Source organism: Gobio gobio, assembly GCF_949357685.1.
Source record: "Gobio gobio genome assembly, chromosome: 21".
NCBI classification, from domain to species: domain Eukaryota; kingdom Metazoa; phylum Chordata; class Actinopteri; order Cypriniformes; family Gobionidae; genus Gobio; species Gobio gobio.
Window position 1 is genome coordinate 25,482,230 of NC_137117.1, and position 27,495 is coordinate 25,509,724.

A 27,495-nucleotide genomic window follows, 5' to 3' on the forward strand; every position below is an offset into this window, starting at 1 on the left:
CAGACCTGCAATCCGGATGAAAATAACAGCGTTTCCTCTGCATCGCGGCAACAACACTCCAGCCTAACTATACCACAACAGCGCCGCGATACAAAATGGCCTCACCCCCCCTTATTTCATATTCCCCGGAGGAGGGGTTTATGTAAATATTGGGCCTGGTGATGTCAGCAAAACCTGGGTGAATGTGTAGTAGTCCCTAGCGGCCGTTTGCTGTAGTCCTTAGAAACTGATTTCTTTAAAAGCAAATATCTCCCTTTGCTTTAAACTTTGAACGTTGTAACTTTGCAGATGTTGTTTATGCTCAAGCAGCAACATTACACGTTAGCTAAAGTTAGAATGGTGAAATCGTGGTTTACCACCCCTTTAACACAAATGAATACAGTCTCACACTTTTTCGAAAAAAAGTTCTGAATTATGTGATATTTTATTCATGCCATGTATGCACATTCAAGTTCACTCAAATGCATACTCATAACGTCATATACATCCTCACACTAGCGGTGAATCGGCAGGAAATAAACCCATAATACAGAATTAATGAATAAAGGATAAACACAATAACACAACATTACTGTCTGTGGTTCGGCGGCCGGCGGGAGATGTGACGGTCCCGGATCCGGCAGAGATGTAGCTCGGAGAAAACGTGAACTGTGCACCATGGCGTGAGTCTTGTAAGTTACCAAATCAGTCGTGATGAGAAACCGCTAACGTTATATCACATAACGTTTAGTGTGAACGGATATTAACGAGTGTGACTTTTCCTGACGGTCAAGCCAATAAGTTTCTGTTATTGGTAAGTAAATCAATAACTTACTAGATGACAACGTTACCAGCTTGGCTATTGCCTGATACATGATAATAATCAGTACAGTGTTGTGATCTGAGCACAGTGATCATATCGTTAGCTAGCTTTATCTAGCTAACACTGGTCTCTCTCCGAGACACCTGCCGCTGTTCTCCACTGTTTCTCCTCACATAAATACTCAATCTGTCTCCTGTAATCGTTGTTCTGTCTAATCCTGGTCTGTCCCTAATTGTGTGTCATAATTGTATGGCTGTGGTCTGCCATATGAGTATTGAGAATGAGATGTCGTCACGACACAGCGCCCCGCCCCCCTTCCGCCATTTTGGGGGTCTGTCCGTCAGGTAATGGATTCGGACAGAGACTGGAGAAGAGATGTTCTGATGATTACTATGTACATAGTTTTCCAAACTCAACTGAACATGAAGTTTTAATCCACCCAAGCCGATCTGAGAATGCAGCGGCTGGTAAACGTACGCCATTATTTCACCACAGGGTGTCAGTCATGGTCTAAACTAATGATCGCGATGCTGAAGTGTGAGACACTTGATCAATACAAACCTTTATTTATTTGTATTAAACATGTTGATCACTATTCTGTCATTTTTCATTGTCAGTCATTTTACTCACTGTATGTTATAAACATGTTTATGCCCAAAACACTTTATTAATATTCAAGGTAGGCCTAGCCTAGTTGACTGTTATTTTCCTCTACTATGTGCATCACTGTTTAAGATTAATTCTATATTTAATATTGTTAACGTTACATCCATTTAAGGCACGTAAGTTACCGAGCAGCATTCATTCTACTTAAGAAGGCTGGAATAAAAGCACCAGCGCACACAAACGATCATTTAAATTTTTAGTCAAATTAATTTAAAAATGTAAACTCAACAGGTATAAAATATGATCAGTAAGAGAAAAACACTGCTAATGAGGACGAGCACTGGACTGCTGCAGGATAGTGGGGAGATATATTTATTTATTATTCAGAATGCACAGGAAATATATTTATAGAAACATTTCAGTGCAAGGTGGTAAAGAGTTCGGAGTTCTGCCGTGGCAGCTCGTATACGATCAACGTTTTTGATATCAGCTTCTCTAAATACCTCAGCTTGGCGCTGGTAGTAAGTTTCTCCCTGTAAGAGACCTCTTCTTCTCCATTTCTTCTAAGTTTTCTCGTAATTTCTCCGCTTAAACGCTGCGATGATAATTCCTCGAGCCGTCTTTCCTGCTCTGATCTCTGTATCGCTCTTACAATGTTACCCCTGGCAACCGATAGCGTAGGATCCCAGAATGGTGTAGGGCTCAGACTCCGCCCACGACCATGACGTATCTCCTCATTCTCAATTAATAAGCGTCCGAGCTGTCATTGCGATCCATTGTTTTCCTATCGTTGAGATTCACCGCACTCCCTCTCGTTATGTCACGTCCGGTTTTGGCATTTTTAGATGCGGAAGTAAAATTTTCTCACAAAAACGACTCCAAAAGCCTTAATAGTGTATTTTAAAGTATATTTTAAAGAAAATCTAGTTCCTACATTATTTTTCTATACATTGACTCACTGGAGTCTCTAACCTGCAATATGCCCTTTAAAATATACTTTCTAGGGGTGCCAATAATTGTGGCCAGCTTGTTTTGGAGGAAAACATTTCATAATGTTTGTAATGTTTCAATTCTTTTACTTCAATGAAAGGTTAGATTTTTGCAAATATTTTGGTTGAAAGATCAAAAGGATAAACAATGCAGATTTATTTTTAAACCACAACTGTACATACTTTACATTTGTTGTGCTTTTTGTAAGTTTGTAATGTTGTTGTTCACCTGGGAGCTGCTTTAATTCATGTTTCTTTTATGTTTTTGTTTCCAGAAAGAGCCCTCACCAAGTTTGATTAGGGACATCACACAAGCCTTCAAGGCTGCTGTGGCTACAACGAAGGGCGACACTGAGGAGCTGTGTCGCTATACCATCTCCGACAGCACGGGTAACTAACCGTCTTAAGCTTGGTACATACTCCACAAGAACAAAGAAATGTGTTCATTTTCTGGAGGTGGCAAGAACAAAGTTTGTTCTGGCCATGACATTCCATACCTCACGAGAAAAGCAGGTGCCGAACATTTCCGTTTCCCCGCATTAACCCCACCCACTTTAATTTTCTGACCAATCACACAATAGTTCTCAGACACCTACAAGAAAAAAATTCTGCTCCGCTGACGTGTCGAGAACAAGCTGCGAGAACTCCCAAACCAGGGCTCAGAGAACAAAATGACGTAATTTTGTTCTTGCAGCCTTGGGAGCGAGAACTTTTTTCTCTGTTCTCGTAGAGTATGTACTGGCCTTTTTTCAGGGTACTCTCTTACAGAACGAGTATGTTTACTGTGCTCACTGACACGCCTCTTTCTGTTTTCTATTTACAGTGTTCAACTCCCTTGTCCTGTTCTGTATAAAGGACATGCATGCGGCTCTGCACAAAATGCTGAAGCTCAAAGCTCCAGAGAAAGACCAGAAGAAGTAACAGCCCTGCTCCTCCTACTGTATAGATGGACATTTGAATTTGTCAGATTTCTTTATAAAACATTGTGTTCATCTGTATTTTCAGATTAACACTCCCATCCTCAAGTCCCAGATGGCAGAAAAATCAGATTGATATTAAGATGTATATCGCTGGTGTTGTTCAGGTAAATTTCTTTTTCAGTTTCCCCCCCACAAAATCTTCATTCATTTTCCAGTGGTTGAATCTCAGTGCTAACATGAAATGATGTGTGGTCGTTTTTTTTCTTCCTCAGCTCCTCTCCAGTTTAACCCAGTCCACAGTCATAGCTGCAGTTCTCCGTCACGCCAACCAGATGGTGCCGTACTACCTGTGTCTGCCAAAACAGTGCAGGCTCTTTCTCAAAGTAAGCCCAACAAATGAATGACACTAACTAATCAACATGCTGCTCAGTGCACTGAGATGGATGCTTTTTAATCAAACAATAAAGTTCAGCATCTGTGGTGTTTCATTTTTGACACTAGAGCCTGATCAAACATTGGAGCACAGGGGAGGAGACCGTGAGGGTCCTGGCCTTTCTAGCTCTCAACAAAATCTGCCGGCACAAACAGGAAATCCACCTAGACTCTGTTCTTAAGGTAAGTGTTATTTCACTAGTTATGAGATTTTCTTTTGCACTAAATGTCCGTGACCATAATGTGCATTACAGTGGTGCTGTCATATCTTTGTTGTTTTCTCAACAAACAAAAAAAAAACCAGGTAGAGAATGAGTTAACAAAAATATGTATAATGTAAAAATGTTATATGTATATATATACACTGAACAAATTTATAAATGCAACACTTTTGTTTTTGGCCTATTTCTCTCAAATATTGCTCACAAATCTGTCTAAATCTGTGTTAGTGAGCACTTCTCTGTAGCTTTAAAAATAATTCATATATTTAATTTATAATTTATGCAGTGAAGACTGAAATGTTTGATAACTTTACGTTTCTGTATATTTCCTACCAGTTAGATAATTTATATAATATTATATAATTATATATTATAATTTAATATATTTAAAAAAATATATAAATTCTCAGCATGTTGACTCCAGTCTTCAGTGTCACATGATCCTTCAGAAATCATTCTAATACGCTGATTTGGTGCAACAAATATTTCTTATTATTATCAATGTTTAAAACTGTTATGCTGCTTATGTTTGTGGAAAACATTATACAAATTTTCAGTGTTTTTTGTTTGTTTTGTTGGGATGAATAGAAAGCTCAAAAGAACAATTTATTCAAAATATAAATCTTCACTTTTGATCAGTTGAATGTCTCCTTGCTAAATAAATATATATGCTTTTTTAATTTTGCACTGACCCCAAACTTTGAACAGTAGTGTATATTAGGTGAAAAACAAACTATTCAACTGATACATTGATACATTTGTAATGATGAAATACTGCCATGGTTCATTATTAATGGTGAGATTTCTGTTTGCAGCAAATGTACATCGCCTATGTAAAGAACTGCAAGTTCACATCACCCAACACTCTTCCCATGATTAATTTCATGCAGCGGACTCTCTCTGAGATGTACTCGCTGGACACACAGGTGTCCTACCAGCATGCCTTTATTTACATCCGTCAGCTAGCCATCCACCTCAGGAACGCCATGAATTTGAAGAAGAAGGTATTTAGTCTTGATCGCTTTTGTTCTGTGTTGGAAAAAAATGACTATTTGAAGTTAAAATTCAAATTTAAATTGACCATATTTACTTTCTCAATCTTTATTTTATTGTGAATGATTCATCAGTGCTTGTTATCTCAAACTGTGCGTTCACACACACCTGAGAGCTCCGGCGAGAGCGGCGCGGTGCGTCTTGGACGCTTTGGTCATGGAGGAGAGTTGAAATTTGGTCAACTTTATGGTAATGAGCTATGACGCGGTTCGGCGGCAACCAAACGTAATGTAGAAGTGCTCTGCTTGAGATGATTCCAGAGAAAGCTGTCCTGTAAACTTTGGTTCTGACCACATTTGTTCCCAAGCAAAATGGAGGAGAGGTTGATCATTGCGGTGGCGGGTTTGTTAAGCAACACTATTTATAGGCAACATTTTCGCTCTAAAGCGCTTGTTTTTCAGCGGGAATACAATTAATTTGCTCAAAACAACACCGATTTGACCAATTGCATTAATGCTGCTCTTCAACCAGGACAGTTAATGTAATGTAGGCTGCACACAAATTAATGTTAATTAAAGACCAAGGCTAGCAAACGTCTATTATAAACTGCATGTAGAAATTACACAAAAGGCTTTTAATTGGTTTATTTCGTTAGCAAACATGTAACTATAATTAAGTTCTTTCCATCGATCGTTTAAAAATGTTTTTTATTTAATTTCACATTAAGGGTTAAGGTTAGGTTAACTTATACGGTTATACCCTACTTGTGGTCAGTCAGCACAAATGCCGATCAACATGATTGTTTGCTTTGGCCCCTTTAGATAAAGTTTTAAAAAAGACCAAGCATTCGATCTACGTCAGCGCGTTCACGAATCTGTCTACAGCGTCGTTGGGAGGGCGACCAGAGCGAATTTTGCCGCGCTCGCTGGCGGCAGTGTGGACGCACAGAAATATTTTTTTCTCTTTTCAATAGCTGTTTAGCTTTGTTAGTTGTTGTTTTAGCAAACTCTCATTCACCCACTTTTCACAATGAAATTAATTCCTGATTTGCAGCTGTCAGCTTAATTTTGATCTGTATTTTTCTGTTTTGTGTTTCTTCAGGAGACATTTCAGTCTGTGTATAACTGGCAGTATGTGCACTGTCTTTATTTGTGGTGTCGTGTGTTGAGCACCATTTACCCCAGTGAGGTTTTGGAGCCATTGATCTACCCACTGTGTCAAGTCATCATCGGCTGCATCAAGTATGATTGTTTTAGTTTTTTTTACTTTTTGCCTTTTATTAGTTTTTCATAAAACACTCTCTCTGTACAGAGCTATTTCGCCCAGAAATAAAAACGTGAATATGACCATATTCTTCCAAGCTCCAAAAATGACACACAAAAAAGTCTGAGTAGTGCCCCTGAGTATTGAATATAATTATTTTTAGTGAGTAGAAACTTAAATTTTGATCTGTTCCTCACAAAGCTTTCGTATTGCTTCAGAAGTCTTTGAATAAAGTACACAAGTCAAATTAACCAATTTTATGGTGCTTTTTTTGTCATTTGTGGAACTTGACGGTGTCAGGAAGAAATTCATTAACCTCTTAAACCCGAAGTGTACCGGCCCCGGGCACACCCCCCGCGGAAAAAAATTGCGGGGGTGTTACTAAGCAACCACTGAATCTAATAACATAAAATATGTATCATTTTAAAGCTTAGAATTTCAGCTTTTCAATGCATCTATCTATGTTGGGATACTCTAAACGAGTGCTGAGTTGTTAATCTAGAATGGAGTGTTCCGCCCGAGGGCGCCACCTAGCTGTGAAATAAATTAATTGTCATATTTTTCAAAACTACTGCATTGATCAACACAGAATAGGTGTCATTTGAAAGCTTAGAGTCTAAACTTTACAATGAATGTAGCCATTATGAGTATCTCCAAAGTAGTGATGAGTTATTTGCTGATAAAATGAAAAAAATCATAATTTATGGGGGGGTATTATGTTTTGCAATGTGTCAATCGCATCATACAGCTCAGATAATCATGTGTCATATGTCATTTGAAAGGTCTCATGGAGCAGAATACAACAAGCCTAATTGTTTTGGGCTTTGACTAAACTTTTAGCGAGTTTTTGTAAGTTAAGTCCTGCAAGACCCATAAGTAAATAATATACTGATGCAGCATTCACGTGGCGTCTTTCACTTCTAACTTCATGAAACGTGGAAAATGGCACATCATTATTTACAGCAGATTCTCACGATTAAAAAGAGCCCATCTGTCTTTTAGATCTATAGATATCCCTCGTTGAAATATGACACACAAAAAACAGCACAGAAGCACATGAGCGGAGTACAAAAATAACAGTTGCTTAGACTTGGCGTTTTTGCTGACAACAACTTCATGAAACAAGCTCCGATCGTTAAAAATGGCACAACCTTATTTAGAGCAGATTAAAAAAAGACCAAGAACACCGTAATCTGTCACTCTCTTCCAAAATTAGTACTCATCGAATTATAACCTCACAGGCGCAAATAGGCTAAATATGCTATCGTTGTGCTAAAGTCCCGTTTATGCTTGTAACTTCATGAAACATTATCCGATCGTTGAAATTGACACATCCGTATTTACAGCAGATTCTCACGATTAAAAAGAGACAAAGGACACCATAATCCGTCAGTCGGATCATAAAATATAACTTATGGAGTTATGTACATGCAACCTGACAGGAGCACATGCTATTTTTGCACTAAAGTCGTGTTTATGCTTGTAACTTCATGAAACATTCTCCGATCGTTAAACATGACACATCCTTATTTACAGCAGATTCTCACGATTAAAAAGAGACCAAATAAGGACACCATAATCCGTCTCTCGGATCATAAAATATCACTTATGGTACTAGAACACATTCAAACCTAACAGCCGCACATACTCTAAATAAGCTATTGTTGCATTGTTGTCTATGCTTGTAACTTTGTGAAACGTTCTCAGATCGTTGAAAATGGCACAACAGTACTTACAGCTGATGCTCCCGATGCTCCCGAGTCCAAAATCAACATAATCCATTACGCCGATCACGAGATATTCCTCACAGATGCTGCATTTATCAGTGCAGTTTGAAGTATATAGCTGTTTATGTTTTATATTGCAGCTAGAAGTGCTAGCTGTGTACCGTGGGCGGTACACTCCGGTTTAGATGAATAACTCAGCGCTCGTTATTAATTTATCAAAGATGATAGATGCATTGGAAAGCTGAGATTCTAAGCTTTAAAATGACACCCATCATGTGTTATTTTATAATATATATAATATAATCTACATAATATTGTAATAATATATGTATTTTATCAGTAGTTTCTCAGCATTAGATTGTCCAAATGTAATAATAATTTATATTTTCTAAAAATATTAAAAGTGTTTTAACAAATGATACATACTTTTTGACTCTTCTTGCTATAGTTTGAGTTATGAGTCTTAAAATTTGTGTATTTCACTCAGAAAACAACAGTTTTGTAAATGTCAAGGACTGAACAAAAAGGCTACCTTTGTTCTAAATGCTGTAACTTTTGATTACTTTATAATATCGCCACAAAATTTGATCCAGATTCAGACCACATATAGGGGAACATCACCAAAAAAGATTTTTTTCTGCTGCCCTATTTCCTTCCTGAGTTATTGAATGTTAAATAAGAAATATTTGTAAAATTATTTTAAAAATATTTTTAAAAATTGCTTTTTATCAGCAGTTTCTCAGCAATATATAGTCCAAATATAATAATTTATATTTTCTAAAAATATAAAAAGTGTTCTAACAAATTATACCTACCATTTTACTCTCTTACTATAGTTTTGGAGTTATGAGTCTTTAAAGTTGTATATGTCACTCAGACAAAAAAAGTCTAAAAATACCTTCAGGGTGTAAGGGGTTAATGTTTGAATAATATGAAGGTGATTAAAAGATGACAATGTACATTTCTGGGTGAACTAATACTCCTTTAAATGACGTTGTTAGTTACGAACTTGACTGTTTTTACCAGCAGGTGGCGGCATTAACCATGTTTAAGTTGACAGTTTTCAGTATGTCAACTTGAGCTCAGAACTTCAGCTTTGAATACTACATTACTTTTTCATCTGCAAATCAAATGTGAAGATCTAACAAAGGATAAAATCATATATATAAAAAATATATGCTAAAAATCCACATTATTTGTTTACATACTGAAATTCAGTTAAACTCTTATCAGGTCAATAATGGCTCCATGATGTTTTTGTGTATTTGTAGGCTTGTGCCCATCTCCCGGTATTACCCTCTGCGACTACATTGTGTCAAAGCAATCATCCTGCTGTCTGGCAACACCAAGACATTTGTGCCCGCCCTGCCCTTCCTGCTTGAGGTGAGACTGGCATATCACACCATCATCACAGTCACTATTCTGATGTCTCCCTAGCGTCTCCCTAGCATCTCCCAGGCTGCCTTGAATAAACAGGTTCCTGTGTGGGTGGACGTGGTTTGGGCATGAAAACTGTACCCACAGCGTTTGTCATCATGGTCGTCCTGTTTTTTTACAGTAAAACTTCATCATACTCTGACCTTTCATCACATCTGAAGTACAATAACTAGAATTCTTAATATGAAGAATCTACCAACGAAAGAAGCCAGAATCATAATCATATACTGTTTGTTCGTTGGCCAGAGGAGAACTGGCACCCCCACTGAGCCTGGTTTCTCCCAAGGTTTTTTTTTTTCTCCATTGTGCCACCTGATGGAGTTTTGGTTCCTTGCCACTGTCGCCTTTGGCTTGGCTTGCTAAGTTGGGGACACTAAATATTCAACTAAAGTACTAATCTGCCTGCATTGTCACTATATGATAATAGAAATGAGCTAGATGACATCACCGTTTTCTCCAGAGAAACCAGGTTACAAATATTTGAGCAAAAATGTATTCTTTAAGTCAAGTCACCTTTATTTAAATAGCACTTTTTACAATGCCGATTGTTTCAAAGCAGCTTCACAGTGTTAACCTAATTAGCAGGAAATTAATGTAGGAAATGAATGCAACAGAATTTGATTCAAATACTGTTGCATTAATTTCCTGTTTAACACTGTGAAGCTGCTTTGAAACAATAGGCATTGTAAAAAGCGCTGTATAAATAAAGGTAACTTGACTTAAAGAATACATTTTTGCTCAAATATTTGTTACCTGGTTGCTTTTAATGAAGAGATGCAGTGTTTCAGAGAGGGTTTTACCATGCTAATAGTATGATATGGTTTAGCGTGCTGATAGATTGTGAGCGCTGTAAAATCTGCCTAAATTCATCCCTTTAACTTCATTGCCATCAAAGTAGTTTTTTGTATCAAATTCATAATTTCCAACAATACAAGACCATTTGAGACAGTTTTTTTTATTTTCCACTGATGTCCCTTTGGCAGTGCTGCTTATTGAATAACATAAAGCAATAGCAAAATACACTACCATTTAGAAGTTTAGGGTCAGTAGATTGACACTGAAGACTGGCGTAATGATGCTGAAAATTCAGCTTTGCCATCACAGTAATTGCATTTTAAAAATATATATTAAAACGTTATTTTAAATTGTAATAATATTTCACAGTAATACTGTATTTTTGGTGCAGCTTTGGTGAGCATAAAAATCTTCAACACCAAACGTTTGAATGGTATTATAGCTATTTATAAACACACACATTTGGCCTTGTTTCGCATTTCCTGATGGATAAAACCAAGTCCAGCCTCAAACTTCTAAATCTGTCAGATTATAGAACTATAGTGGGTTGTTAACAGTAAACGGAATTTATATGATTTTGAACACAACCTGAACAATACCTAATATCACATCGGATTGGAGTCTAATTATACAGATTTGTCCTTCAGAAAACCCACTAACTAGTCACTATTGGAAAATCAAAAAAACAAGACAAGATAAGTCAAGCCACCTAAACGGTCGTCAACCTTTGAATTAAAGACTAAAAGACAAGACAACAGAGATCATAACGTGCAGTCTGCATGAACATGCATCCTAATGTGTGCGAACGCTGTGCGTCTTCGTTTTTGGGAGAAGTAGAGGTCACAAACTGTCAACATTTTCCACAGTGTGAGGCGGGTGACAAAACGTGTGTGTTTGTGTGTGGCTGGCGTGGGCCCCTGCGGTGACAGCTGTTGTGAGAATAGAAGCGTGGAGGCGACAGCAGCCGAGACCAACGGAAGGGAGGGATGGGGGATGGGGGGTGGTCACTGCTTGGCTGCGATCTCCCACCAGTCCTGACCATACTGCGATAAAGCCTGGGGGGGAAGAGCGTACGTGTGTGTCCGTATATGTGTGTGTGTATGAGGGAGGTCTGTGGTTCTCACTCAGCTCTCTAACGTGTTGCGCAGACCACATCCTCTGTCAGTGTGGCGACTCCCACCGACCCCCTTCTTGCTCCCTGTGTTTATTTGTGATGCTGTCCACTTCCTGTTTTCGCACTAGAGTAGAGTAGGGCATCTCTCTTTATTTTTCTCTTTCTCTCTCTCGCTCTATTTTATCAGAGCTCTATGATTTTGAGCTTCCTGTTGCAGTAGCCCCTAAGCATATCAGGTTGGGACCATGCGCCACCACTTCCTCCTGTGTCCCGCAGGCGACACCACATCCGTTGTTTGTACAGACCAGCCGTCCAAGAGCACATGCACACACACCTCACTGGTTCTAGATGACCTCGTCAAGCACTTTCAACTGCTCTCAAATGCGGAAGCACAGAGAGAGTCATGTAAAAAGTCACAACCATGTACCAAAGCATGCGGCCTGACTGTTTGCAGGCGTGGTGGCATGTTTCAGTCATTAGTTGTGGAAAAAGTATGGCGAAAGTATTACTTCTAGTTTGAATTAAAAGCCAACAAGTTACTTTTGCTACATAGCAGGTTTTCGCGCTTCCAGGTTTTTTTGACAAGTTAAAGTAGTATTAATAAAATAAAAATTGTTCATCGAATACATTTTAATTCATTCAGACACGATTTTTGGTTGATTTAAAAAATAAATATATATATGTTAAAATAAATCTCTTATGCTCGACAAGGCTGCATTTATTTGATCAAAATACACTTAAATATATATATATTTTTTAAAATAACTGTTATTGTTTTCTATTTTAGTATATTATAAAATGTAATTTATTCCTGTGATCAAAGCTAAATTTTCAGCATCATTACTCAGTCTTCAGTGTCACATGATCCTTAAGAAATCATTCTAATGTGCTGATTTGCCGCTCAAGAAACATTTATGAAATGTTTGTTTCTGTTGTGATTCTGATTCTGTTGTGCTTTTAGGATTTAAATAGAAGGTTCAAAAGAACAGCACACATTAAATTAATCTTTAAAAAAATAGGATTCTTTTAGTGCATTCTTGCTTAATAGAATAGTTTAATATTGTACCCCTGTTTGAAATCTCGTTTGAAATCTTGTACCCTTTTTTTGTTTTAGTGGTTTCATATAAATACTGCTCATTATTTTATTAAAAATAAATTTCTGACCTACTTCTGTAAATCATTTAATGAAGAAGCAGGTCATCAGTATGTTTTGGGTGGCAGTTATCCTCAGTGTAGTTGTCAAAGGTTGCAAGGGGGTTTAGAGGTGCAATAGGTGATCTGGGAAATGCTAACTTTAGCCTGCTAGCATTGAAAGCATACAATCCCACCCTCCCTGCCATGCCTCCTCCAAAACACATGAAGGGTACAGACTAGGGATGAAACGGTATGGAAATTTCACATCACGTTTATAGTGACCCAAATTATATCAATATCATTATCAATATCGGTTATCAATATCATCACGGTTTTGTTCAAATGAGATGAAAATGTTCAAAAAGAACAGATGCACACAATGAAAACATTTCAACAAGTTTTATATTTGAATAACAAATAAATAAAGCAGCTCTATGCACTTTTTTATGCTAGATTCTATTCTGTGGGATTTCCTTCCTTATAATGGCTGTCATCAATAGCAACACATAACTCATAAATAATAATAATTTGGTGTAAAAATAATCTCTAATATTATCTCTGTAAATATATTCTCAAACAATATTCTCATCAGTGTTCAGCTATGATGCATTTAAATCTAGCATATTTTGTGTAAGAGCCCAAATAGTATCCTAGTGAAATAATGCATATTCATATTTTCATATGATTTGACAGTTTATTTTATTAAAGAGCACCTATCATGGAATTTTGAAATTTACCTTTCATGTAGTGTGTAACATAGATCTAAGTGAACAAAAACATCCTGTGATAGCTTGAAATATGACAGTGCACCGTATATATAGTTATTTTCTTTCAAAAGTAAGAGTCGACTCGGAGTAATTTTTAAGAATCGTTAGAAGACCGAAGCTTTTTCTCTGACTAGTTGACGTCAACTTGTCAAGTTATTTGAATACGATACGCCCACTTATTGCGCTCCAAGACGCCAGTGAAAACTAGAAAACATCATGGCCACGAGACGCTGTGTTCTGAAGTGCGACTCAAAAGCAAACTTTTTTCATCTGCCCAAGGATGAGCATTTGAAGACTAGGTGGCTTGAAGACAAACCATACATTGTCGCGATTGAGTGTTTATTATTAGTCGTCAAATGTATGTTTCGCGATCTCGGGAAACTTTTATTATGGCACATGGTATCTTCTTCGTCTGTCTGTACCATATATGGATTACATGTGCACAGAGCGCCCTCCGGCTGCCAGTATGAATTGAAAACAACACACAAGAGACTCAATCGCTCATGATTAGGCTATTTCTGCCCATTTTGAGGAAGTATTGAATAAAAAATACTCCTCTGTTTAGAAATTTGACACCGACATATGAGAATCTATCAATATGTCTCCTCATCTGCACACTTTTGAACTAAAAGCCCTGAGGGATGTTGATTTGTCGCGAGTCTTCGTGAGGAGTTTTTTTATGAATGAGATCAGCTGAGGCTCATATTACAATCAAACAGTACCGACGCGGTTTTCATATTCATAACTCCTGACACATATTAACAAATTACTGTCATTATAAGACTTTGATGGGCGTTCCGTTTCCGAAAATATCTGCACAGACTATACCAATCACAACTGACTGGGTCATCTGACCAATCACCGCAGATTAGCGTCACGTAAAGGCGGGGTTTTGAAAAGTGAATCACTAAAGGAATCATTTGAGAATCGCTGTCAAAACAGGTAAAAATAAATGCATATTATAAGAAAACTAAAGTCTTTTTTGTCATTGCATGCATGCAAAACTGTTGTTGGGGACTTCTAAAACAATATTTGGAACATTTTAAATGCCATGATAGGTGCTCTTTAAATATCAAAAGGTGTGCATCATACCTGACACCTAGATGATGTCATTCTCTTCAAATGCTATTGAAGTTAGAAACGTGTATAACGTTACCAATGTTGTATGTAACTTTAGAGATGGTCCCTAAATTCGCCAACTTTATGCCAGTCATATCAGAGGCGCTGTGGTTCTGCTGTGTTTGTTTGAAATTATTTTTGCTGCTGAAATAGAACAAAAACAGTCAACCACGGTATGATGAGTGAATCTTCTGCATACATCGCACACACATCTCTGCTTTGAGTGCAGATTTCAGCGAGTGAGAGCGTGCTGAAGACATTGCATTCATAAACTCAATAGAAACACGTCTGATTGGTTATAATGCGCAACGCGATTATAACCGATGGCTTTTGAGAAGACTACAATAAGTTCAACCACCAAAGTGGCTACTGTGCGGCCGAAATAACGTTACATCCGCAAATGGCGGTTGTTAATGTCCAGACCTGATTATTATCCCTTAAATGTCACCCTAGTCTTGTCTGAATTTGTTTGTTCGCTTCACGTTATTATTTCCCAGACGTAGTTTTGGTATTGAGGTCAAAGTCCACTTGCCTTGCGTTCGTAGTTTTGAAGTGTTTCCCCCTATTACAGCGACTTTCTTCTGGCATGTTCTGCAGACAGGGTGACCATCTTCGATTAAGTTTCCCTCAGGACTTTTGTAAAAACCAAAATATGACCACACTTCAGATTTGGTCCTTTTAGAAGGCTGAAAAATCTCCCGCCGCTGTCACTGCCTTCTGCCATTTCTTCTCATTCAAAAGACAGTGGTGCGCTGCACCTGTGTCAGACTGGTCAACATTTACAGCGAGTTTTCATAATCGTGATAATCACATGCGGTTTTAATGATAATTAAATTTTAAACAATATTACTAACCGTCACTAAATTTTATTGTGGTTTACCGTGAAACCGATAATCGTTTCATACCTACTACAGACTAGAAGCGAGACGACCAGATTAGCTGGTGAGGAAACTTTACAGTACAGTGAGTAACAGTACTATAATAATGAACGTAAACAACTGTTTGCCTGCCATTCTTGCTCCGTATGATGTCTGCGTGAACAGGCTGCGCAGTGGTATGCAAACACACTGTGACTGACAGGGAACACATGCTTTCATTTCATTCGGACAATAAAGATCATATATATTTATAAAAATACATTTAGACCGCTTAACATAGTGATTGCTATCAGGATATGAGGAGACTTTCAACCAGCACAACAAAAAATGGTTCTGTAGAGAATCACCTATTGCACCTTTTAACTACTTAGAGTAACTTAATGCTCGGGAAGCTGTAGTTTGTTTCAGAGTAGCTTCTCTAACACTCGTCTGTACACCTGAGTTAGATTTTATACTTTAAGTTACTATAAGCCCTTGAGTCATTCTCTAGTTTGTGTTTGTCTGAATAATCAGTGGGTTACTGCTGTAGACTTCATTGTGTGTTTCTGTGCACGTATGTCTGTGATGCAGTGTTCTGATGTATCTGTTTGTTCACTCTACCCCTCAGATCCTCCAGCAGGAAGACTTCAATAAGAAACCAGGCCGCATGAGTGTAAAGCCCATTAATTTTGCAGTGATCCTCAAACTCAGCAAGACCAATCTACAAGAGAAGGCTTATAAGGTGACACATCCTGTACATCTTTGAATTTCAGACCTTCATACGTCCTACATGTTCTTTCAGTTTATGACTGTCTATACTAGACCTGTCAAGCTAGGCCACATGTTAATATTTTTTACATTTGATTAGTTTTTTTATAAGGATAGTTTGTCCTAAAACGTATATGATAGCAATGTGAGAGAAATATTTTTTATTAATTTTCACTGAAAATCTGAAAATTGTTCCTTGCATTTCCTGGTGCTTTGTATGATTTGTTAATTAATGAATCAGCTAACCAATCATTTAAAAAGTGAAATTTAAATAAGCAAACACGTTCACTGTATAACTTAAAAATAAATGCATATTCCTTGGGGTTTTGTAGTCCCCGTCAAATTGTTTTGGAAATGTTTTTGAAAGAAGTCTGTTATGCTCACAAAGGCTGCATTTATTTGATCAAAAAAACAGTAAAATTATTACATTATATTATAATATTACATTTTAAAATTATATTTAAATTTATATTAACCACAGTTATTTAATACTGTGATTGCAAAGCTACATTTTCAGTATCATTACTCCAGTCTTCAGTAGGGTTGGGCATCGAGAACCGGTTCCAACTTGGAACCGTTTAAAAAATAATGATGCCATTGGAGTCGTTTAGAAATTTAGTTTTCGATTCCAATCATCGGTTCCAAACGCACAAGTTTTCGGAAGTGCTTGCCGCGCCCGTTTGTTCTGTTTCAGCCATGGAGCACGGTAAGCGGCGCTCAAAAGTGTGGCTTTATTTCACTTTTAAAAAAAGCCTGGGTCGGCACAGTGCAACACATATGACAAACTTATTTCTTGCATGGGAGGATGCACTACAAATATGTGGTGTATAAATTAACGAGTGTAGCGTGTTTGAAATGCTGCGCAGGTCTGTCCTCCTCGGGCAACCCTGCGCTAACCAACGTTATTAAAGGGATAGTTCACCCTGAAATGAAAATAAAGCCTTCTTTTACTTACCCTGATGTTGTCCCAGTGCCCTATGTCCTATGACATTTAAAATACTGTTCCTGCACGCGCTCCTTCCTATTATGGCAGTGAATGGCGATCAGCTAAAACATTAAAAAAATAAAAAAATGTATCACGCAACGATACAGGGAGACGCGCGCCATATGGAAAGTGTTCAGGGGGCACACTATAAGGTTTTGCGAGAAAGAAACCGTATTATTCAGTCAAACCACGGAGCTCGGCCGTTATTCTGAGCGCGCTCCTCTGGGTACACTATGAGCCGTCAGCAGCCGCCGGCGCTCATGCCTACTATAATAACTCGCACTGTTGTCATTGCACCCAGGATAAGCACACACACACACACATGCACCATTTTGAGAAATCAAGCTCAATAGAAAAAAAACGTGATTCTCGTCTTTTCTATAACGTATATGATAAGAAATAATACTAATAATATAACCTCCTTAAGTGAATATTGTGTACCGGTTGTCATGACAATATTGCACGAGGCTACTGCGGCTTGGAGTGCGCATACACAGGAACACGCGCATTTGAACAACAGCTGGGTGAGTAAAAGATGGCTTTATTTTCATTTCAGGGTGAACTAACATTATCCCACCTCGTCATAATCAGGTAAGTGATTGTAGTGTAATAACAAAGCCCTTGACCAAATTGCGAATTGTGATGAACAACAACTTTACTGAAATTATTTTTCCCCCTCGTAGATAAATGTAGCTATACGCAAATTGCCCACGCTAGTAGCAGTCCTAATATGACTGCTGTTAATGCTATTGTTAAACCGGGACTCGGTGTGAAACTCCATTCACCTTTGCAGCAAAGCAAGTGAAAATGGCAGCAGAGAAAGTCCCAAAACTAAAACTCATTATTGAATCAAAATACAATTTTCCTCTGTGAAATGAGCCTGTGACATGTTGTGTCTCCATCCCTCAAAGAATCGGAATCGAGAATTGAAAAGAACCGTAATCGAAACTAAGAATCGGAATCAGAATCATTCAAATCAAAACGATGCCCAACCCTAGTCTTCAGTGTCTCATGATCCTTCAGAAATCATTCTAATATGCTGATTTGGTGCTCAATAAACATTTATTATTACTATCAATGTTGAAAACTATTAATAACAATTCATATAACACTTAAAGTGTCATTTCAACCAGCTTTGTATTGCTATAATGTCGGTTGTGTATTTATAAATCAACATTGTTTCCTGGTTCTCTGTGTTACCTGGACAGAGAAATTCACGTTTATTTGGCAACGCGTGCCATCCGGCAGACTTTTGACAGCTCCCGAGCTTCTGTAAAAAGTACAGATTATACTTCCACCACATTTTTGTATCCTCGCTCATGGACAGTCAGATCGACAGAGGTTATTAACAGAACAGTTATTGTAAAGGTAGGTTTATCATTGAAAATTGTATCATACTATGTCTGCTCTTTAAACAGCATTATGGTGAAAATGGAACACTATGACAGCCGCTTTCTTATCTGTACGTGACGGTGTGTTACTTCAGGAGGTTGGGTGGAACTGATGTGATGCCAGTTTATTTTAGTTTTTCTCTACGTTTGGCCTAAAACACTGTGTTCATGGACATCCAGTTTAAAATGTTGACTACAAACAGATGTTTTTCGGATATTCTGTTACGGTGTTCAACACGCTGGATCCTTCACTAGAAGCCGAAAGTAACTCTCTGCCGCTAAACGGTTACTCTTTGGATTCTTGCACCCGAGAACTATACACATTGACACCATTATGACTAAAAGTTTGCTAAGGAGTTCTTCCTACTAAAGCAAGACTGTATTTGACTAGAGTATCCATGGCAGACTGGGAGTGGCCTTGGATGGCAACATGCCCAGTGCATTATGGGTGTTGAAGTTTACCTATTTGGCAAAAAGGAAGACAATGGTTTTCTCTAGTAAGGCAGCGACAATTTAAAAATGAATACTTAAAAATATGAATTTCTCAAAATAAAATTGGTATGTAACCATAACGGTACTATAAATCGAAAATGAGCAAATAGACATTAAAATGAAACTAAAAACAGTCACTTAAATGCATCAGATAAGGGACTGGATAAAGATGGCCCCTCCTCCTGGGCTGGGAGCCTGTCATGTGTTCATGTTGACTGGCTGTAACTGGATTGAGGTTAGGAGATGAAAGCCCGAACACGCTGCTACACAGGCTAAAGCGCCGTGCGCCGTGTCGCTGCCAAGAGGATTGCCACACAAGCTGCAGGGATTATCCTGTTCTCCTGGTTGGCACGGGGAAGCTTTCCAGTACATACACCCAGGCCAAGACACCGCAGCCACAGGCCCCCCGAGACGCCGCTCCACCCTTGCTGTCTGGGATCTCTGTCTGACTTACTAAATCTTAAATATTTCCCGACTAGTAAGGGCAGTTACGAGCAGGGTTTTCCCGTTTCCATTGCGGAGGAATGTGTTTGTGAAGGCTGTGAATTGTAGGTAGGGCAAAGGATTTAGGTCCGATCCCTGCCCTAAACCGGGTCAGGATTAGTGTGAATGCTTTTATGCCAGGTGATGAGTAGAGGTGTGAATACTTTGTGGGGGGGCAGGGTAGCCATTTCTATGTAGGGAAACTACTTTTTTCCCCCTTGTATGTAACCTCCTCAAGGACGCTAGGCCTATTGTAACTTGAACACTGTGTTTTTAGGACACCATGTCATGCATGAGAAGCTGCAAAAGATGGAATGCAAAAATTCATTCTGTGTGAACAGCCCTTAATCGACAGTCAAGTCGAGATGTTAATAGCAATCCTGAGTTGCGCATTAGGATTTTGTCGCTGTCGGGCGGTAACCTTCTATCTTCAAATACACTACTTTTCAGGAAATGGAAAAACAGTATTTTAAAAAAAAATTCAACACCTCCGTGTTGAAAAGCAAGTTTTTAATGTTGTTCATGTGTCTGGTTTTTAGAATGCTATAAGATAAAACGTGCAAATTCATCTGTTAACACCATTGCTGAGTATTTTCTCCTTAAAACTGGTCTCTTCAGACCATCGTGAGGACCACTCAGAGTCACACAATTTCCACCGCAGTGGAGCTCTGGAAGTCCGGGGCTCCAAGGTAGTCACCCAGGCCGATCCGGGCTCACTCTGGTCGGTCAAAGAGGGCAAAAATGGCCGCAATGGATCAAATGCGTTTTGAAACCGCCCCTGTTCCCTACTGTCACAAACATGTAACTAATCCACCCTAATTCCAGCTAATTCTGTTTGCGTAGTATGTTTCTGGCCTGTGTGTTGAGTTTTGAATGTCTGTGTTTTCACTGTTCCAGGATGGTCTGGTGGAGCAGTTGTATGACCTCATTTTGGAGTACTTCCACACTCAGGCCTGCACCATTGGCTTTCCTGAGCTGGCTCTGCCCACCATCGTTCAGGTACTGTTCCTCACCATATCTGGACAAATGCTTTCACTCATTCACTTCTCTTTCTAACAGTTACCACATCAGCAACAAGTCATAATAGGTGAAAGTTATGGAGCTTGTACACCATTTCCATTTTTTGCCTGGGACGCCCAGTCAGTCCAGATCACACATACAAACCCCATTCACAGGCTGTGGTCCAGCTTCTTTAGTCCTCATACCCCAACATACACATCCCGATACACTAGACTAGCAACACAGCATACACATACACTGCAGTGTTCACACTAATACGCTTCTTTCACCCCTCTCTCTCTCTCTCTCTCTCTCTCTCTCTCTCTCTCTCTCTCTCTCTCTCTCTCTCTCTCTTTCTCTCACACACACACACACACACACACACACACACACACACACTCTGGCCACATCCTCTGCTCTGGCCAAAACCGAGCTCTCCTCACTGCTGTTTAAAAATCCGGTTTTCAGTATTTATTCTTTTGGCCCAGTCGGGTTTATTTATAATATCCACTCCCAGTTCTTCCGTACTTTTTATTGGCAGAATTTGAATAGCAGATTTCAGGTAAAAAAAAAAAATAGGACAATTGAAGCTGTACAGAGAGTTATTAGAGCTGTATTAATGTTTCTCTTTGAGGATGGGTAGAAATTATTTCTGCAAGTGGCGCCAAATTCACATAATTTTTATATTAAATTGTTCTGCTCTTTCTCCCTCTGTCTCTTTCTTGTTGGTCTCCTCAGCTGAAAGCGTTCTTGAAGGAATGCAAAGTGGCCAATTACTGCAAGCAGATGCGCCAGCTGCTGGAGAAGATACAGGAGAACTGCAGCTACATCACAGGACGAAGGCAGAAAGCTGCGTTTGGTGTGGCTGATGTCACAGCTGTGGTGAGTGCATGAAATTGTGTGTATCATTTTATACCAGGAACGGACCGAACAGTTGTTCAAGTCAACATGAATTCGAAATGGATACATACTTCTTAATACATGCACCTGGTCTTATTATGCATGATACAGCTATGATTTAATCTACAACTATCACATTAGGGATGGGACGGTATGAAAATTTCATACCGCGATTATAGTGACCCAAATGATCACGATTATCAATAGTATCACTGTTTTGTTTAAATGAGATGAAAGTGTTCAAAAAGAACATATGCACACGCTGAAAACATTTCAACAAGTTTTATATTTGAAAATCAACAAACAACAAATAAAACAAGCAGCTCTATGCACTTTTCCTTCCTTAAAATGAGCGTCGTCAATAGCAACACATTCTAACAGCGCACATCCATGCATCACAACGGACGCAATATCTCGTTTTATTCAAATGCAACTTGCGTCTCTGTTTTTGATTGTATTGAAAAGGAAATCAGAGGACTTTACTATTAATACTACTATAATATTGTTGTGATCATCTGTCTGGACGATTGTTTTGTACACTGTACAAAATGGATTTATAAACAATTCAAAATGGATTTATAAACATTTTAAAACATTAATCTCAATTCAATATGTCCCCGTAATTATTTATGTGGTAAAGAAAATCTGTGTAATAAGTGTACAATTACATTATTATTAGAGCCCGACCGATAAAGGATTTTTAAGGCCGATACCGATACAAATATTTGGTGATTTAAAAATCCGATATTCCGATATATCAGCCGATATATATTAAAAATAAATAAATAAATAAAATAACAGAAACGCGTAAAAAAAACTTAAACAGATTTCCCTTACATTAGTTATATGTAGTTATTCATGATCCATCAGCCTCTCTAAAATAATATGATAATGCAGTTTAACAATAAACTTGTTTGTTTTATTGTCACAACAGAACAGAGGAGCATAAAAATATATTAAAGTTCTGATAAATAAAATGTGTAAAAATACAAACTTAAGATATGAAACCTGTTTGGACGAAAACACAATAACAAAAACAAAACAAAAAATCTAAGTTACCAGTATTAATAGATGTGGTAATCTTCATAAACATAACTTTGAGCAAGACTGGAAAATAAATATTCAGTTAAGTTCTAGAAGTTCTGATAAATAACAACAGCAAAATATAAACTATGTATAGTAAATATGAGCTACCTTATAATTACAATGTCAACTTGCTTATCCCTTTACATGCACTCTTTTAATTCTATCCATCAAGCTACAACAAACCATTTTCAATCATCATTTGCTGCCTGCCTTCTAAAATCTACTACTGATGATGCAGTAAATCCATTATGTGACTCGTTAATGCTGCGTCTGAACGAAGTCAGCAACACCCTATCGTTCACTCCTCATGGGCTTAACTTACGATTTACAATGCAGGGACTGGAACTACAAATATACTAGTTATAAATACAGTAATCATTACTTTATTTAGGCAGAATAAGTTTGTTGTGATTTCCAATGTTAACGGTCTCCCACTGATAGCCATGACATTAGCTAGCTTTGTGGTTAGCTATGATAAGTCATAATTTAGAAATATGTATACTTTTTCAAAATAACGGGCAGGGGAGAGATGATACGTCTCATGCTGTCAAACTGTCAGACTATTAAAGAAATACATCTTATTCAGTCACATTGTCCGAGTTAAACTTACAGTCAGTCAACTGTAGCAACCTAACGTAATTACCAGCTCTCTTGGCTTACATGTAACAGCAAAACTGGACTTGGCAGTTACAAATTTTGTCATGTTATTTGAGTTAAGAGAACTGATGGGGATGTTCTTTTAATTGTTATTCAAGCAACATGTCTCGTTGCCAACTTACATGCACTTCACGGATGATCTCCGTTGTGTTGTGAATGTTCGTGAGGCAGCATGACTCAGCTGGATCAGCTGGTGTTGCCGACCCGGCACGTTGTAGAGTGCCCTCTGGTGGACAAACTGTGAAACGCCAACACTTAATGTGTTTGAGCAGCGTTTCGTCCGTTTTTTAAAATTTTTTTAAAATATTCATTTATCGGCCATCATAAATGCTGATACCGATAGTTTGGAAAAAACCTAATATCGGCCGATAATATCGGCCCGCCGATATATCGGTCGGCTCTAATTATTATCCCTTAAATGTCACCCTTAATGGTCTTGTTTTTGTTCGTTCGTCTTTGGCTCAAAGCCACTTGCTGCAAACTTGCGGAAGCTTCACATTAATTTCAAGTGGGTGAAATAATAAAATATTTAAACTCAACTTTGTGTCCAATTATTTCCCAGATGTAGTTTTGGTATTGAGGTCAAAGTCCACTTGCCTTGCGTTTACTATACAACAGCGTGTTTCCTCCTCCCTTCTTTTGGCATGTTCTGCAGACAGAGTGACCATCCTTGATTGAGTTTCCCTCAGGACTTTTGTAAAAGCCAAAATATGACAACACCTCAGTTTTAGTCCTTTTAGCAGGCTGAAAAATCTCCCGCGCACTGTCACTGCCTTCTTCCATTTCTTCTCGTTCAAAAAACAATGTTGTGCACTGCGTCAGACTGATGCTGACTGGACAGGATTTACAGTGAGTTTTCAAAATCACAATAATCAAACATAATATAACATTATAAATAACATTTTAATGATTAAATTTAAACGATATTACTAACCATCAGTACATTTCATCGTGGTTTATCGTGAAACCGGTAATCGTCCCATCCCTATATCACATATATTCCATTAGTAAAATGTAGGCCTTGTATCAGAAAGACCACAGATGGAGAAAAAATATTAACCATTAATATATATGTCGGACAATCAGAAACCAGGAAATTCCTAATAGTTACAATTAAGTCAGCCCTACATTATTTTTCACAGAACTTTTTTCACTTTGAAATTTATCACATCACTGTAGATGAGTGTTTTGTGTCTAAACCCTAAACCTTTGCAGGCAAATAATTCTACCTAAATTTGATATATTATGTATATTCATAATATACTATATATTTTTTATATATATATATTATGATATTATAGTGGGTATATTATATTTTTATATTTCGTATTAATAAAAATAGTCATTTTGATATTTAAAACTTTAAGTGGTTACACATTATTTTTAGGTGACGTAGTTACATTGCACTTATTCAAATAAGTACCTCAGAATGACAGAACTTTAATAATGCTGTTTAACTTCAAGTGTTGCTGTCTATAAATCAAGTATGAAAAACATATGCACAGGTCACTATACAGTACACTGTAGCTCTTGTAGTGCATGTTTGTAACCCTTGTCTGAGCTCAGCTGATGTGTTAAAGGGATAGTTCACCCAAAAATGATAATTCTGTCATTTGGTCACCCTCAAGTTGTTACAAACCTTTGTTTTTCTTTCTTATAAAGATATTTTGAAGAATGTTGCCGATAACCATTGACTTCCATAGTAATTTTTTTCCCCATACTATGGCACTCAATGGCTACCATCAACTGTTTGAGTACCCACATTCGTCAAAATATCTTCTTCGGTGTCCAGCAACACATACAGGTTTGGATCTTGAGGGTGAGTGAATGACATAATTTTCACTATCCTTTTAACTTCTTTAGCACATTTTTATCTATTTGTTTTTACTAATTCCTTCAAGCCAAGGAAGTTTTTTTTTCTCCTTTCTAAGTTTTTTCCAATTACACGGTGACTATAACAGCACTTCTAGTCAGACATTTGTGAGCTTTGGGACCAGACATGGCAGTCAGATGTTTATTTTAGTTGTAAAAGCAGACTGTTATCCCTGCAGTTCCTCCTCTTTCCACCCACCTCAAACACCACCCTGCCTTCCGTCCCCTCGCAGGTGACTGCTGGTCACCCACAGTCTTCGTCTGTGTTTGCGTGTTCGGAGCCCTGCGTGTTTACGTGTGAACACATCTGAGTGTGTGTTGCTGTGGCCAGTTGAAAACAGCATGTGGTGGTTGGCCTGAGGCCTAGTTGACCACACCACCTGCAGGTCAGGAAGTGCAGTCACAGGTCCTCAGACAGACACACGCGGCCACTGTGGCACAGAATACTATTACGACCGTAGCCTGATGCTGGGTCGGTGGCGGATATGAGAGCAGATGAAAGTAATGGAGCGGAAAGCTTTCTAATGCCATTTCTCTCAGCGAGAGACTCTGAGGAGGACGAGCAGACATTAAGTGCTTTGTTTGTGAGCGTCTGGTATCGTCAATCCAGGAGCAGATTGAAGCAGACTTTGTGCTTGCTGTCCAGACCAGGATTATTATAGTTTTTAGAATGTCACTATTTTTTTTCCAATTTTATCTTACTTTTAGTTAGTATTAATGGTGCATAAATTATAAAATAATATGTATATATGATTTATTTGTTGAAAATTAATTTTAGTTTCAGATATGAATGGGCTAGTTGCATATTGCCATATTCCAGTTTGCCCTGATGGCAGTGCAGAGAGCCGGAGAAAGCAGAATTATTTTTCACTTAATGGAACACGCCACTATTTTTAAAAATAGGCAAATTTTCCTACTCCCTTAGAGTTAAAGCTGCAGTCCATAGCTTTTTTTGGTTAAAAATTATCCAAAAACAATTTGAGCAAGTACACAATAAGCCAGTATTCAAAACTATCTCCTTACCTTAGCCCCATTAACAATGGTAAGCTTGTAATAATGTTATAATTTGAGTGGTATGGTGGATTTCCGCTGGAAATTCAAGCATGTCTTTGCGTCATTACATCACGTCTGTATACATAAAGAAAGAGTCCGGCTAGTAGTAGTAACGCACGTGAGGAGCATGTTCTTCAGCTGATCATTTATAGCATTTTCTCACAGCAGCTGGGGTAATTAAAGGGTTACTTCAGTGATTTAGCATTTAGCTTTGTATCAGTAGAAACCCGATAGTATATTCTAATTATCGTACTTTCCCCCCTCATGTCCCCCTGAGACGAGAGCATTATGCATTTTATTTCTGGAAAAAATCCTCAGATGACGCAAATATCGTCATTTTGTGTCATCTGAGGATTTTTTGGCCAGAGGCTAAAGACTACAGCCAGTACAAGGAGCTAGTTCCGCATGTTTTCAACCCGCCCACAGGGGAGAGCTCTCACTCACAGAATGTAAATGCGCTCGGCTCGGCCTCGGGCATTAATAACGGAGCGGTACAGAGCAAAGTAAGTGTTTCAACTTTTCAATGAATTCCTATGAAAGTTAAGCTTCCATAATCATGATCTGATAACACGGCAGATTGGACATGTCACGATTGAATGCTCTTGCCTCAGCTCTTCGCTCTCGTGATGAATGAAATCTGACTCCTGCTGCTTTTGTCGTGACTTTCGTTCAGCTCGCTCACACTTTATTGATAAGATGCGTTCAGTTTTTAATTGTAGTGTCTATTCTCTAACTGAACGAAATGATTTTATTACTATGAATAGCAAAACGACGTTGGGGGTGGTGCCGCGGTGGGCAAGAGATGTAACCAGTAGCCGTGGCTTTGGGAGTGGCCTCATAGGGCAGCAAAGCAAGTGCATTCTGGGAGTTGTTGTCTTTCGTCCACATGAGACAATACATTTTCTGTCTTTTCTTGGCCTAGAAGGCACCAAATTCAAAAATAATTTCACATTTTTACTACATAAATGACCCAGTTTAAATACACATTCATCTTCCCAGCGCTGAAGTACCCCTTTAAACTTATCTTTTTGATGGTGGATTGTAATCCAGAAAGGACATCAGTGACAACTGGAGATTCACCCATAGTCAAAAACAAAAGAATATACTGTACGGAAATTGAAATCTACAGGTAACGCTAATGAACACTAAATACACAGTCACGCAATGTTAATGCTCTTAAAATTAACAATTTGAGAACAAAGTACAACAAAAATAACAATTTGCACGGTTTGATGTTGTACGAGCGATCGTAATTTATTGTAATGTTTTGTTCTCAAAAGTGGCAGACATGTTACTTACTTGTTCAGATTACATTTTCCGGTGAAAATTCGTATTTAGGTTATACTCCAAGTCATCTGTGATTCTGAAGTACAGTATCCACACTGCTGCGGTGAATGAATGACAGCCGCACAAACTCCTCAAAACATTGTGAGAAACCGCGCCAACCCACAACTCGCGTACAGATGATAACTCCACAAATAACTGCAATTGCAGGTTTCACACAGAGATGGCGACACAGAGGCAAAACTTATGGACTGCAGTTTTAAACAGTTGAGTTTTACCGTTTTCAAATCCATTCAGCCGAACTCTGGTAGCACCTTTTAGTATAGCTTAGCATAGATCATTGAATCTG

General features: G+C 38.2%; 1 protein-coding gene across 1 annotated transcript in view; it reads left to right on the forward strand.

The window, feature by feature from the left end:
* Positions 1-27,495, forward strand: part of noc2l (NOC2-like nucleolar associated transcriptional repressor) — a 49,817-nt gene that overhangs the window by 6,046 nt on the left and 16,276 nt on the right. Inside the window, exons 5-15 of the mRNA XM_079802117.1 lie at positions 2,673-2,787; positions 3,221-3,314; positions 3,403-3,481; positions 3,590-3,700; positions 3,819-3,932; positions 4,786-4,974; positions 6,065-6,204; positions 9,225-9,336; positions 15,805-15,918; positions 20,193-20,294; positions 21,033-21,176. Coding sequence (XP_079658243.1) covers positions 2,673-2,787; positions 3,221-3,314; positions 3,403-3,481; positions 3,590-3,700; positions 3,819-3,932; positions 4,786-4,974; positions 6,065-6,204; positions 9,225-9,336; positions 15,805-15,918; positions 20,193-20,294; positions 21,033-21,176 — 1,314 coding nt within the window. The remainder of the gene's footprint in view (positions 1-2,672; positions 2,788-3,220; positions 3,315-3,402; positions 3,482-3,589; positions 3,701-3,818; positions 3,933-4,785; positions 4,975-6,064; positions 6,205-9,224; positions 9,337-15,804; positions 15,919-20,192; positions 20,295-21,032; positions 21,177-27,495) is intronic.